The sequence below is a fragment of the Monomorium pharaonis genome, chromosome 6 (genome assembly GCF_013373865.1).
Source record: "Monomorium pharaonis isolate MP-MQ-018 chromosome 6, ASM1337386v2, whole genome shotgun sequence".
Taxonomy (NCBI): Eukaryota; Metazoa; Arthropoda; class Insecta; order Hymenoptera; family Formicidae; genus Monomorium; species Monomorium pharaonis.
The window spans coordinates 8,584,593-8,597,557 of NC_050472.1; the positions used below are offsets into that span (position 1 = coordinate 8,584,593).

Here is a 12,965-nt window from a genome sequence, read left to right on the forward strand (position 1 = left end):
TCAAGCGTCAGCGTGAAAAGGCACCTTTATTTTAAAACGGGCCTAAATCTTTATTGTAGACAAAGCCTTATGTGCTTATGCAAGTTGTGTGAATATACCCTAAGGGCATCTTAAAAGAAGCCAGATGCAAATGGATGCAAAGAAGTCCAGAAAGAGCACGTGTATAGACCGGGAAATAGTTTTTCTTTTCGTTCTCTGAATTGTAGAATACAAAGTGTCTTCGTTGTCCATTATCTAAAAAAACAAAAAAATTGTGTTGCTCGTATTCATTTCTATAAATCACGATAGAATATTTAAACATGGAAAAACAAGACGAGCCAGAGAAGAAAAATGTCGACGATGATCACTCGAATAACGACGCTACCCCCGAGGTTGCCGATGACCACGCGAACGACGACGCTGCCGCTAAGGTCGCCGATGATCACGGGAACGACGACGCTGCCGCCGAGGTCTGCGCCGATCACTTGAACGGCGATACCGTCGCCGAGGTTAATGACGATGCGTCGATTCTTGATGCGGAACAAATACAACGGACAGAAGAAGTGGAAAAAGCAAACGGAAAAGATCCCACAGAAGAAGAACCATCCGAGGATCTTTTGGCGAAGATTAAGGCACAAGTAGAGGTATACTTCTGTAAGATATTTAGGAATAACAGTTTATAGTTTTCAGTTTAATTCCTCCTTCGCTTACACTTTGTTTCATAAAAGAAGATTTAATACCAAGTTACTTTATTGTTGAAAATAACGTCCCAATGGTTTGTTTAAAAGGTAATCAATATGAATTCTTTTTTCTAAAAACTAAGGACGGAGCTCGGGATTGAACCTGGGATCTATTGATTACAAGTTGATTGTTTTCACTTGAGACTACTCATCTTTTTGTTGCTTCCTCTATCTTTTTATTTCCTTTTGCAGTGCTAAAAGTAGCAATGTAAATATATAGTACACATTTATCATTGAACAAAACTTACTTTAGCATAAAATGAGACTTGCCACCTGTAGGTATGTTTAGAAAGGATACTTGTCGGTGCTATTCAGCGCTATTGCATTATTTTACCTTTATCTCTCAGTACACAAAAATGAGAATAGAATAATACATTATTGAATGAAGCTACTTGATTTTTTGTTTGCTGTTTCTTTAATTGTTTAAATTTCTCCTTGCAGTATTACTTTGGCAATGTAAATATGCAAAGGGATAAATTTCTCACTGTCCAAACAAAACTGGACGACGGCTGGATTCCAATGACAGTCATGTTAAATTTTAAATTGTTGGCTGCTCTTACCAAGAATGTTGATGTTATTCTGAAGGCTTTGGAGACAAGTGATCTCATGGAGATTTCTGACGACAGGAAAAAAATACGTCGCTCGCCAAAACATCCCCTTCCTGAATTTAATGAGGGATACAGGAAGGCTCAGGAAGCACGAACAATTTATGCCAAAGGGTTTCCATTAGATAGCACTATCGAAAACCTGAAAACCTTCTTTGAACCATACCAACCATATGAAACAATCGTGGTAAATATATATAATTCATTAATTAAGATAAGACTACTGTATATAATTAAAATTTAGAAAAACCCATAGCAGAATGTTACTGTTTAATATATTGTGAGATTTTATATACTTTTTCTAGTTCTTTAAATTGCATACTATTACTTTCAGTTTTGAAACACAGTTCTCACAAGTTGAACGAGAATAACAGTACTGCAATATTAAATTGATAATTAATTTACTAATGCTTATGTTAATAATCTTTTTAAGATTTTGTTGCTACTCTAAATTTAGAATATGTAATATTTGTTTGACACAGGAAGATAAGAAATATAATGTTTTTTTTTTTTTTTTTTCAAATAAAGTATTCTAATATTAATTTGTTAGCTATAAACATCTGTCAATATTTTGAATCCGTCAAAATAAGCTTAAAATAATAAACTTAAAATCAAATAGTATCCAAGTAAAGAATTATTTGGATGAATTAAGGGGATGCTGGAGTCGTCTGTTTTACCGATTGAACGTTATTATTTTTAATTAGGCCTATTTTTTTACTGATTTTATAGAATTAAAAATTCTTCTCTAGAATTAAAGTATAGACAATAACAAATAGTGCCTCCCTATAATTTCATGTAAAAAACAAAAAAAGTTAGTAAATTATACTTTTGTGCAGTCGTCTCGTATCTTTCATTTGCAACACATAAGTTTTAAAAATTTTGTAAGTACAAATAACTAGTACGCATTAATCTTATTATATGAAAGAATAATAAAATGCTTGCAGAAATGAGCTAGAAGCTTTGGTATAAGAAAAAAGCCTCAGAGAAAATTTCGTATATATGTGTGAGTGAGGAATCGGTACGAGGCGGTCCGAGGATAGAAACAGAGCACTAGTTTAATTCACAAATTAATATTAATACGTGTATTTTAATTCTGGAAAAGAATTTTTTAATCTATAAAAGAAATATATACGAAATCTCATTAATAATGTGCACAAATGACTCTACATTATCGACCTCGATCAAATTTGAGAGGCAGTCCAGCATCCCCTTAAGCAATAGATAATAACATTAAAAAAATCAAAATATTGAAAATTATTTTTAATATATTTAGTAAATTACATGATTTTATTTTGCAGATGAGAAAGTTTCAAGATAAAGATAAATCTTATCATTTCAAAGGCTCTGTTTTCGTGCAATTCGAAACTCTCGATGACGCAAAAGCATTTATGGATTTAGAATCTGTAAAATATAAAGATACCGAATTAATAAGGAAATGGTCGTAAGTAAAAATTTATCTAAAGAGAGAAAAAAAGAATTGATATAGAGGAGACAATATCTCGTTTACACAATTTTTACAATTTTAATATTTGAAATTTTAAACAATTATTATAATTAAATTATATTAATGTGATAAAATTTTTTTCTCTATTTTTATACCAAGATTAAATATAATATACAATTTCTTTGTAATAAGTAAAATGTAAATATGCTGCATTGTAGCTCCAATAGCAGAATAAATTGGTGTAACTTATTTATGTACGACAAACTTTATATCAAATTAGTTAAAATATAATAAAAATAAAATGTAGATATTTAGATAACAGAATATACTTAATAGATAGTAGATGTAAAGATCTTTTAAAGTTATTTTGATGGTCGAAAATGAAATTATAGAAAAATAATTATTTTAAATGTAACTTTAATACAGAAATATTAAATATATAGCGTTTGTTAAAGTTAAGTTGTAATTGGATGTTTGTATACTTTTATTTACATGTGACCTAAGTTTGCTTTAAATATGAATTAACATACCTTAAATATATTGATTTAAATATTTTTAGTACAATAAATGACTTATTATTAATTAAAATAAGATATCATATAGTAACAGAAACTGTTCTTTTAACTAATAGTAAGTGATTTAGATTTGTTCTCTTAAGATGAAAATCATCTTAAGAGAACATGATCTTCATCTTAAGAGAACAAATCTAAATCACTTACTATCAGTTAAAAGAAGAGTTTCTGTTACTATATGAACCATCAATACTTATAAATAATAAAACTTTAAAATGCTCGGAAATTTAATTGCCTTCTCTTGAATTAAATTTTTTCTTTTTTAAATTATAATACTTGTTTAACTTAAAACTTAGGAAATTGTACTTATGTTAAAAGACATAATTTACTAAGACTTAATTGTTTATTTTGTCATAAATATGTAATACAGAACGTATTGCTAACTCTTTTTTGTACTAATGAGCTCTGGTCTTCTCTATATTTTTTATTTTTGATATAAATATAATATATAATTTGTATATATTTTTGTAGTACGGATTACCTCACAGAAAAAGCACAGCTGAAAGAAGAACGTAGGAAAAAGAAAGATAAAACGACAACATCAACTGTGAGTAACCAAAGTAAATAGAAGATAAATATGACTACGATTTATTGTTCTTAATTTAATTTTTTCAGTTTTGGTCAATATATTTGTTTTTTTTTCTTTTAGATACAAGAAAAGGAGACTGAGGAAGAGGAAGTAGAAGAAATATCTGTAGAAAATAATAAGTTGCCAAAAGGTTCAATTATTTATTTATCTGGTGTTTCCAAGACATGTACAAGAGAAGATATTAAAGAATCTTTTTCCAAATTTGATGCTAATATTGCATACATCGATTTCCAAAGAGGAAATACAGAAGGTTGGGTACGTCTGCAAGGAGCAAATGCTGCTAAACCTGTGTTAGAAAAAACAAATGAAGGCAAAGTAAGAGATATATCTGGCATAAAATTTTCAAAATTCTGTAATAGTTTTCTAGTAATTTTGCAATTGAACATTAATCGAGCAAATTATTTTTAATTGTATTTTAAGATGGTAATCCAAGACACTGAAATTACCTGCAAAATCCTTGAGGGTCAGGAAGAAGCAAAGTACCTCGCTAAAGTGATGGAAGAGATGATGAGCAAATCGAAAAATAAATTAAATAAAGCCAAGCGAGGTGGTAAGAAAGGTAAAAGGCCATTCTAAAATATTAGAAATATTTTATATTAAATATACTATAATGATGTTTAGCCATGCTAATACCGAGAAATCATGAATTTTACATATAGATTTCGCTGAGTTAACCTGTAACAACTGAATCCTTTATTACGTAAAATAGTTTTGTGCTTTAAAGAAGCAAATACTAATGATATATTTTATGTGTTTAAAGGCCGCGGGGCGCGAGCTGGAAAAAAGAGAGCGAATAGTCCTTCACAAGATCTAGTTCCAAACAAAAAGAAATGCGTCGAAAATAAGATTGATTCCTAAAACCATTAAAGTTATAAGTGTACATTACACTGTATTTTCAATGTATTAACAAATTATACATAGGAGAGAAACACTCATTTATGTCAGAAAACGAGTTAGTTTAAACTTTGTTATATTTCCTATTAATGTATATTATTTTAAGTACTTTGAAAATATAACTTCATCTATATTTGATTAAATGCGTGTTCTTCAATTATTTAATACTTCACGGTTGATTCGAGATTCAAAAAATGATATGATACATTGATAATTCTTCATTGCTTGACAGATGATTAATAAACAAAAATGTATCTTTATAAATTGGCATTTATTGTTGTACAGTGAAATTTACAAATTGGTTTCTCTAGACTATAACACGTAATTAAATTTCACTGTCGTTTTACGTGCGTCAATACTACCTTCACGCAAGTATCACAACGTGTTAAAGATCATCCGCGAACAGTTGCTTTGAAAAATTACACGTAATGACGTATGCACGTACTTAAAACTATTGTAGTCGGCAATACGATTTTACGCGACATCGAGTCTGTGCATATTATACGCTACATGGTACTTACAGTTTTACCTTCTTAATCATATTGATACATATGTATAGTTTCATGTGCCGAGGAGTCGTACGTAATTGATTAGATAAATCTTGTTTTTTTTTAACAGTCTTCAATATGATCTTAAAACTCAGTTTAGATGGAAAAAGTTTTGAGATTTCTTCTAGGACAGTTACATTGTTAGGAAATTCAGTTCTTGTATTATCATTATATACGAATGAATTTCTTACAATCTTGCCACAATTTCAAGAATCAAAATACAAACGTGACAGAAGCGTCTTGAACAAAAATCTATCGGTGATTGTGTTTGAAATGTTTCCCGCTTTTCATATTGATTTTGTTACTCGATATTATTATAACTAATAAATATATTTTATTATATCCTGAGAAGCGCTTTATTTTCGCCTGCAGATTGGTTTAGTTGCAAACAATAACGAGGATGACTTTCAAAACTTGGTATCTGTGTGGAGCCTAGTAGTCTCAGCGATCTCGGGTCATGAATATTAATTCAGGATTAACAACTCTCTACAAAGACAAAATGTATCTCTGTGAACACGAGCGCGATCGCGTCTTAGGATATTTGGTCGTGAAAGAGAGAAAGAGATAGAAGGAAAGTTCCATACAAGTCGTGAGCTTTAATACTACTTTAAGAGAAATTACTTTTTTTATCATTACGTTTTTTGAGCAGTTATTCGATCTTGGCAATAGTCTCAGTTTAGAAATGTTACATATGAAGGATTTATCGATATTATTCTATAAATTTTGGTTTGAAAGAATTAAAGGGTCATTAAGCAAGGTTCATCTCGACATTTCACACTTTTTGTTTTTATATATATACATGTAAATAACTTGAACTTAAAGTTAAAAATTACTATGTACTTAATTCTGTAACATTAATTCAAACAGTTTAAATAAAAATATAAATACATCCAATATCTCGATTATTATTTTCTTCTGATGTTAACGCTGTCTTATATATTGTTTTGCATGTCAAAGTGGAAGAGGATTTACAAGATTGCGTTGTCAAGCAACGAAGTCTCAAGGCTCACGGATGAGAAAATGCTTTTACGGCGCGCGTATATCATCATACGAGGAGCTCTAGCCGCGAGTACGATACTTATGACTGTCGGGCTATTCTCTATATCCAGTTTCTTGATCGAGTCGGCTCTCGAAAGTCGCGAAATGTTCGGCCCAATGCCGTTTCCACGAGGCTTTACCCCATCGAATGTACTTGTGATTGTGCACTCGCGCGACAAGTAACGCGGCTGGAGAATTGCGCTTTCCGCCCGAGTGGAGCCTCGCGAGCACTCGCGAGCGCTATTAAGCCGTTCTCCTCAAATCAAGGAATCGAAATTACACGTTTCGAGGGATGTAGCTCGGGCTGCGCGTCACAAGGGTGGAAACGAACGACAAGTGCACTTTCATTTTACGGATGGTGCTTTCGTACACCGTATTCGTTTCGCTCGCGAATAGCGCTCCGAATAACGAACGCTTATCGCATCCGAGCCGTTTGATCCGCTTCAAATCGAGTGCCTCTTCCTCCCAATCAATGCTTTACAAAGCAGTCGTCGAGACGATGGTATGCGATCGTGTACCTGGCTCTGGTATTCCGATTCCGTTTCGAGATTTCTTAGATCAGATTCGACGTCGTCGTCGTAGTCTTCTTCGTCGATTAGCATGCATCGATCTGCACACGGTATTCTTACGCGTATAATTGCTTTTTAGCGGAGAATTCAATTTAATGTTCTTTCGTAAGAATTTCATTATATGTTTCGCCTCAATAATTTTTCGTCAGGCGCTCTTTTCTGTGATATCAAGGATATCGACACGTTTCCTTTATATTTGACGTAGTAATATTTAAGGCCACCTAGCTGCCACGGTCTCTGAGAGAATCAGAATTTATTCCGATGAATTAAATGGCTGGAAGAACATCCCGTACAGCACAGAAAGCTTGCAGAAATATTTCATTGCAAGACTGCAACATTGCAGCAACTGTAAAATGTACATCTTTAAAATGTTGCAGCATCATTACAACAGAATATGTTTTCTGGCGTGTTTGATAATATTTAACAGATTTCATTATAAGGAATATTGTTCTATTATAAGAAATTATGTTCCTGAATTAATTTTCGCAGAAGAACAAAAAATTTTACAGTTAATATATTTTATTTATTTTCATTTTTAACTCAATTTTGAGGATTCGTCCCTTCACGGAATTATTTTATTATAATTAAGTGAAAAGTAAGTGGAAAATCTCATAATGTTGCGCTTTTTTGTGCGGTTTTTAATTATGAAAGGTCGAACTTCGCCGCGTCTGGCAGTTAATTTCAGCGGTGATACGATTAAACAAATAGGATCTTATTTTTTCATAACATTTTTTAAACGCTGCTGCAACATTATTAAAAAAGTATTGCAAACAAATCTTTGTAATGTTTTTACAACATTACTTTGCAATGTTGCGGCAAGCTTTTTTTGTGCTCTATGGGATCGTGTCGATATCTTCAATTGCAAAAGTCCTTTGAATAAAATACTTTTTGAGCACCTGGTATATATTTAATCAGGGATGAGAGTCATTACAACTAACGCGTCATTTTTATTCTTTTGCTAATACTCATTTTTTAAATAATAACGATGTGGTAATGACGTTACGATTTTTTATAATGGCAATTATAACGCCAAGGTTTGAATAGTCTTTTGATATAAGTAACTTGCTAACATTATTCATTGAAAAAAAGATGTTATTAATGCATTACTTTGATTTCTTACTTATCATGTGAAATGAGTTTTTTTTTTTTCATAAAACTATTTCAACCCCCACCGTTATAAAAGATTCTAATTACCAAATCGTTATTATAGACAAAATAGCAGTAACGGCGTTATTCGTAACACGTTACTTCCCGTCCCTGTACTTAACGTAGCCGCGAGTTATGACGCGCGTATTTCAGCGATTACTTTCTTAAAAACAACAAAGAATATCCCGTCTCTTTATATAAGTAGCAACTACCTATAATCCACGTCTCTATTAGAAATAACGACCACAACGTGCAATCTTACATTTCTACCAGTAGAAAGAACCAGTCATAAAGTAGTTTTCTTAAGTAGTAACAGTCAGGCGCAAGCCAGCAGTAATAACAGTTTAATAGCGTGATCGCGTTACAGTCAGCCGCGGCCCCGCGCCGCATGTAATAACAATTGGTGATAATCGACCATTTTCAGTAGTAACGGGTCGGCTATAGTCAGGCGCGCCGTCCCGTACGTTGATTATTCGACATCACAATTCACGCACAATGCACACTGTAAAATATCCGTGTTACGAGTCCTGTTAATTTCGAGTTAGGTTCGGCGTACAAACCGCGATAAATAAGAAGAGATTTCCTTAATCGGCACTGTCCGACGATCGATTAAGGTAACACTGTTCAAAATCTGGACTCCGCGGTGGCCCTCTCCGCCTCTACGAAGGTCACCCTCTTCGTCCGCGCGTTGCCCTCGGGGGGCAACCCCTAATGCTATACAGATATCTCTTGTATCTGCACGCGTTTCTTGATGGTGTTGGTGTTGCCGGCAGTGGTGAGCGAACTGGTGGTCCTGGCAGGTGGTTTCGGAGGGATCGCGTCCTTGTGGGCGTTGCCGCTGGTCCCGTGACCGGATCTCGGGTCTTTCCTCAACTGCTCGCTGTCCTGGCTGTCCTGGGAGTGCTGTTCCTGGACGGAGGGACTTCTCGCGAGGGTCGTGTACGAAGGGGGTGGCTCCTGAGTGGGTCGCGGATTGTCAGAAGGCTTCATCGCCGTCCTGGTGGTCATCGGCAGAGACTCCTGGCCGTTCGGTCTGCAATCCATGGCGGCGCGCTTCTTGTCGCGATCCCGCTGGTAATAAATGCCGGCGAAGATCAGCATGTTGAGAACCAGGAGGATGCAGCCGACGCCCACGGTGATCCCCAGCGCGGTGGTTGTGCTGTAGTAGTTGCGCGACGCCAGTCTCTGCAGCAGCTCGGCATCGTCCTCGGAATCGTCCAGAATCGGGGTATTGTCCTCGATGAGGCTGTCCTCGCCGGAGGTGGACGTGCTGCAGGCGGTGGTCGAGGAGGAGCTCGTTCTAGTCGTACCTGTCAGCGGCAGTGGCGTGTACCATTCGTCCCGAACCGGTCCTGATTTAATGATAAAGCAAGGAATAATTGAGTCGTACATTCTGGGCAGCGGTCATGTAACCCTTTTTCCTTAGGGCGGAAACGTGAAAAGTGAAAAGTTTCATGTAACTATCTCTTTCTATTGTGTTGAATAGAAAGAGACAGTAACTTGAAACTTTTCACTTTTCACGTTTCCGCCCTAGGAGGAAAATTACATGATCGATATCCTGAGTTAGGTAAGTGAGAATTAAAGTGGAGAGAAATTTCCTCTTTGCACCTTTGCAAAAAAATGTTACCTGCGTAGTAATGATCGCCTCGTTCCCGGAAGTGATGATGCCGCATGGAGACGTCATCGTCGCCAGGACGGTGGAGTTGCGGTATCAGATTGAGCCACACGGCCATCTTGTGACCGCGATAATGGCTCTTCATCTTCGGCTTCAACGCTGAAATAAAATGTTGACGGTTAAAAACGCTCCCCGCTCTCCTTTGATATAATTACCTGTGTATCCGTTATCCTCTAAAGGATAGTCATTGCATATTAATTAATCGTAGGTGTTCTATTGAACAATTGCATTATCGCGCATAATTATTTAATAGTGAATTAATTGTAATTATCGAATTGCATTAAAGTATATATCTGTCTATGTAATTATTAACGGGGAATAATTTTGCGTTTCGCTCAAAAGGACCTCAACCTTGCACGCAATTAAACTTTTCAAGGGAATTTCAAAGGAAGAGCGTCAAGGTACAGAGGACAAAGTCCATTGTACACAATCAAATTTCTAGAGGAACTTTTAAAAAGATCGCGACGTTCTACGGAGAAACGGAGGGCGGGAGAGAAAGGCGCTTTGTGGAAAATTAAATTTATCGAAAAATAACGGGGAAAAACTCCCCTCCCTTTCTCTCTCTCTCTCTGCTCCCTCAAGCGCGAGATACCCACCTATCGTGAGATACTGCTGAGATCCTGTCTCATATTGTTCCCATGTGAGACCGCGGAATCGCGTCTTCTCCTTCGGCGTGCCGTAGTCGACCGACTCGATCTTGTGCGGCTCGTTCGGGTTACCGGTCTTGGCGAAATTGGTGAAGAAGGTGAGTACGGCCTCCGCAACGCCCTGGTCTTGTCGGGAATAATTCCGCGGGAAGAAGGCCCCGCCTGCCACCAGCGGTAGCCCGAAAATATACGGTATGTCCTCCCCACGAACGCTCCCCAGCCGCTGCAACGAGATTTCCCGCTCACAGGAGAGAGAATCGGAGCCGGAGAGCCCGTAATCGATAATTATACCGCCGCGGCTCTCCCTATGCGCTCGGTAGTCCGTAAGCGCGAACTATTATAATATTTACTACATCCGCAGTATTCAACGTGATATCCAATTCACGACAGTTGTTAAATCATTAGCGGCTATTGACGATTGTCCTATTTAATTAGCCGAAACAGAATATTAGTTAATCATTGATAGCTAATTACTAGAGTTTTAGTTAATTAATAGAACCGCGACGAGTGGCGATTGTCCAGGAATCGTTCCGGGGGAATTGTACAACGCCCACATAATTTCCGATTACGAAATTCTCCGTTATATCTGGGTGAAATGGTATATCACACGTATTATCACGTCCCGCCGCTCCGAGCGCGTCCCCATTAGCCACGCGCGAAACGCGCGTGGGAAAGAATGCCCGCGGGGGAGGGGGGCGGAGGGACAGGCGGAAAACGCCGCAATTAACAATTCAAATAAATTCATTCGTCGCATTTGCATTCAGTGGTCTTTCGATATCGCTTTCTTATCTCTCTCTCTCTCTCTCTCTCTCTTTCTCCCTCTTCGGCGCAACTTTTTTCCCGTCGCCTTTGTGTCTCCCTGCGTCTAATTCACTCGTGCATTTCTTTACTTATCGCGCGCCCCATCGCGCGTAAACCAGTCCGACGTTTCGATGGTGTGTTATTTAAAGCGACGCGAAAACTTATTAGAGGACGAATCTTTCGCTCTCGGCGCTTAATTAAATCGCGCTTCGCGCACATGTGGACGGGAAAGAGGTAAAGAAAGGGAGGAGAAGAGAAAAAAGTAACGTTGATGCTTGGAATCGCTGTTAAATACACGATCACTTGCATCCCTCTCTCGTCGAGCAGGATTAAACAACTTTTGGGTATCAACGTGACGCGCGCTGCTAACGCTGACTTTTGTTGTTCCCACGCGCGTTTCCAAACGTCCAAAAAAAAAGTTGATATCGCGAGAAAGACAATCGGGATTTTTCCAGGAATTTTATTCAAATTTCTTGCAAGATTAGAAAATGTTTCAAAAAGTTATAGGAGCTTAGCAAAGTAAAATATACAGTATTTTCTTAATCTATGTAAAACTCTGTAATTTAATTTAAAGCGATAGATAAATAATGCATTTTTCTACTTTAAAAATATGCAGTTTTATGAAAAAAGTACATTAGAGAGAATATGAAAGTAATTTAATAATAGCAACATTTTGAATAAAAGCGCATACCAATTCAGCCTCGATAAATTATCGGAAATTAAAAGTCAGCAATTTTTTTCTTTACACTTAAATTTATAGAAAAATAAGGTTTTGAGGATTGCGTTCAAAGATTTATAATATTTTCTTAATGTAATATAAGATCTTACTTTTATGTGATAAATATACACATTTTCAAAATAGAAACACATGATACTTTTATCTCTTAGATAAAAGTTTTACATGATGTTGAAAAACATCACATTTTTCGATTTGCTGGGTTCTATAATCTCTTAATGCAACTTTAAAGTAAATTTATTTTTTTTGTATCTTTTATTGTTCTTTAATATAATATACAATTACTGCAGAAATTATGCAATTATACAATTAAAGAAAAAGCCACTTTTTAGTTTTTTTAACTATTAAATTTGAGAAAATATTAAAAAGGATTAATGTAAACTAAAAATAGCGCTTAACGATGTCTTGAATCTAGCTTGTTGAAAATATAAAATTTAAAAGGTGAGTTAAAGCCCAATTAAAAATAATCCATGTCATTGTTACTAATTTTGTTAAATAAAATTTTACAATTTACATGTGAATGAATATACCATATTTATTATTTTATCAACTTTGCATTGTCAAGAAAAAACAATTAAAGAAATAATTTTGCCAGAAAAGAAAGAGATAGAATATAAATTTAAAAGCAAAATACAAAAAAATTTCCCCGAGTATGAATAAAATTCCATGAAAATCAAGGACTTTCGTGGATAAAAAGTAAATCCCCCGATAAACTCCAGGATGTTTTCTCCGTAGTAAACACCCTGATAATATACTTCCGCACTTGCCATCGAGGATAATTCGTTTTCTCGAATATCCAGTAAACATACCGTACGAAAATTTCTTACCTGCGAGCCTCCCTCTTCCCTCTAAATTGAAAACGTCAATCTGTTTCCCCGTCGCGAGTTTAACGTGCCGCTTGGCAGCGACCTTACAAATTGGCCGATATAACAATTTCTTTCTTGTCCTCCCGATATTATTATGTCAAGCGTGACAAATCCCC

At 35.7% G+C, this 12,965-nt stretch overlaps 2 protein-coding genes and 1 non-coding gene across 6 annotated transcripts in view; 2 read left to right on the top strand and 1 right to left on the bottom strand.

Annotated features, from left to right (window-relative positions):
- The first annotated feature begins 107 nt into the window (after positions 1-107).
- On the top strand, positions 108-4,966 carry LOC105839463 (la protein homolog). Its single transcript, XM_036288020.1, has 7 exons — positions 108-623; positions 1,161-1,511; positions 2,623-2,765; positions 3,812-3,887; positions 3,990-4,244; positions 4,350-4,488; positions 4,690-4,966. Exons 1-7 carry the CDS (start codon positions 300-302, stop codon positions 4,785-4,787), a joined length of 1,386 nt encoding a protein of 461 aa, XP_036143913.1. The 5' UTR covers positions 108-299; the 3' UTR covers positions 4,788-4,966.
- LOC114254479 lies at positions 4,535-4,639 on the top strand. The gene has a single exon (XR_003625864.1). It is a non-coding gene; the product is annotated as a small nucleolar RNA U6-53/MBII-28 (small nucleolar RNA).
- A 111-nt stretch (positions 4,967-5,077) lies between the features above and the next one.
- Positions 5,078-12,965, bottom strand: part of LOC105839462 (neuroligin-4, X-linked) — a 391,763-nt gene continuing 383,875 nt past the window's right edge. For all 4 annotated transcript variants that reach the window (XM_036288012.1, XM_036288014.1, XM_036288013.1 and 1 more), the window contains 3 exons: positions 10,396-10,669; positions 9,752-9,898; positions 5,078-9,476 (listed from right to left, as the gene is read on the bottom strand). In XM_036288012.1, the coding sequence (XP_036143905.1) occupies positions 8,839-9,476; positions 9,752-9,898; positions 10,396-10,669 (1,059 nt within the window). In that variant the 3' untranslated portion in view covers positions 5,078-8,838. The remainder of the gene's footprint in view (positions 9,477-9,751; positions 9,899-10,395; positions 10,670-12,965) is intronic.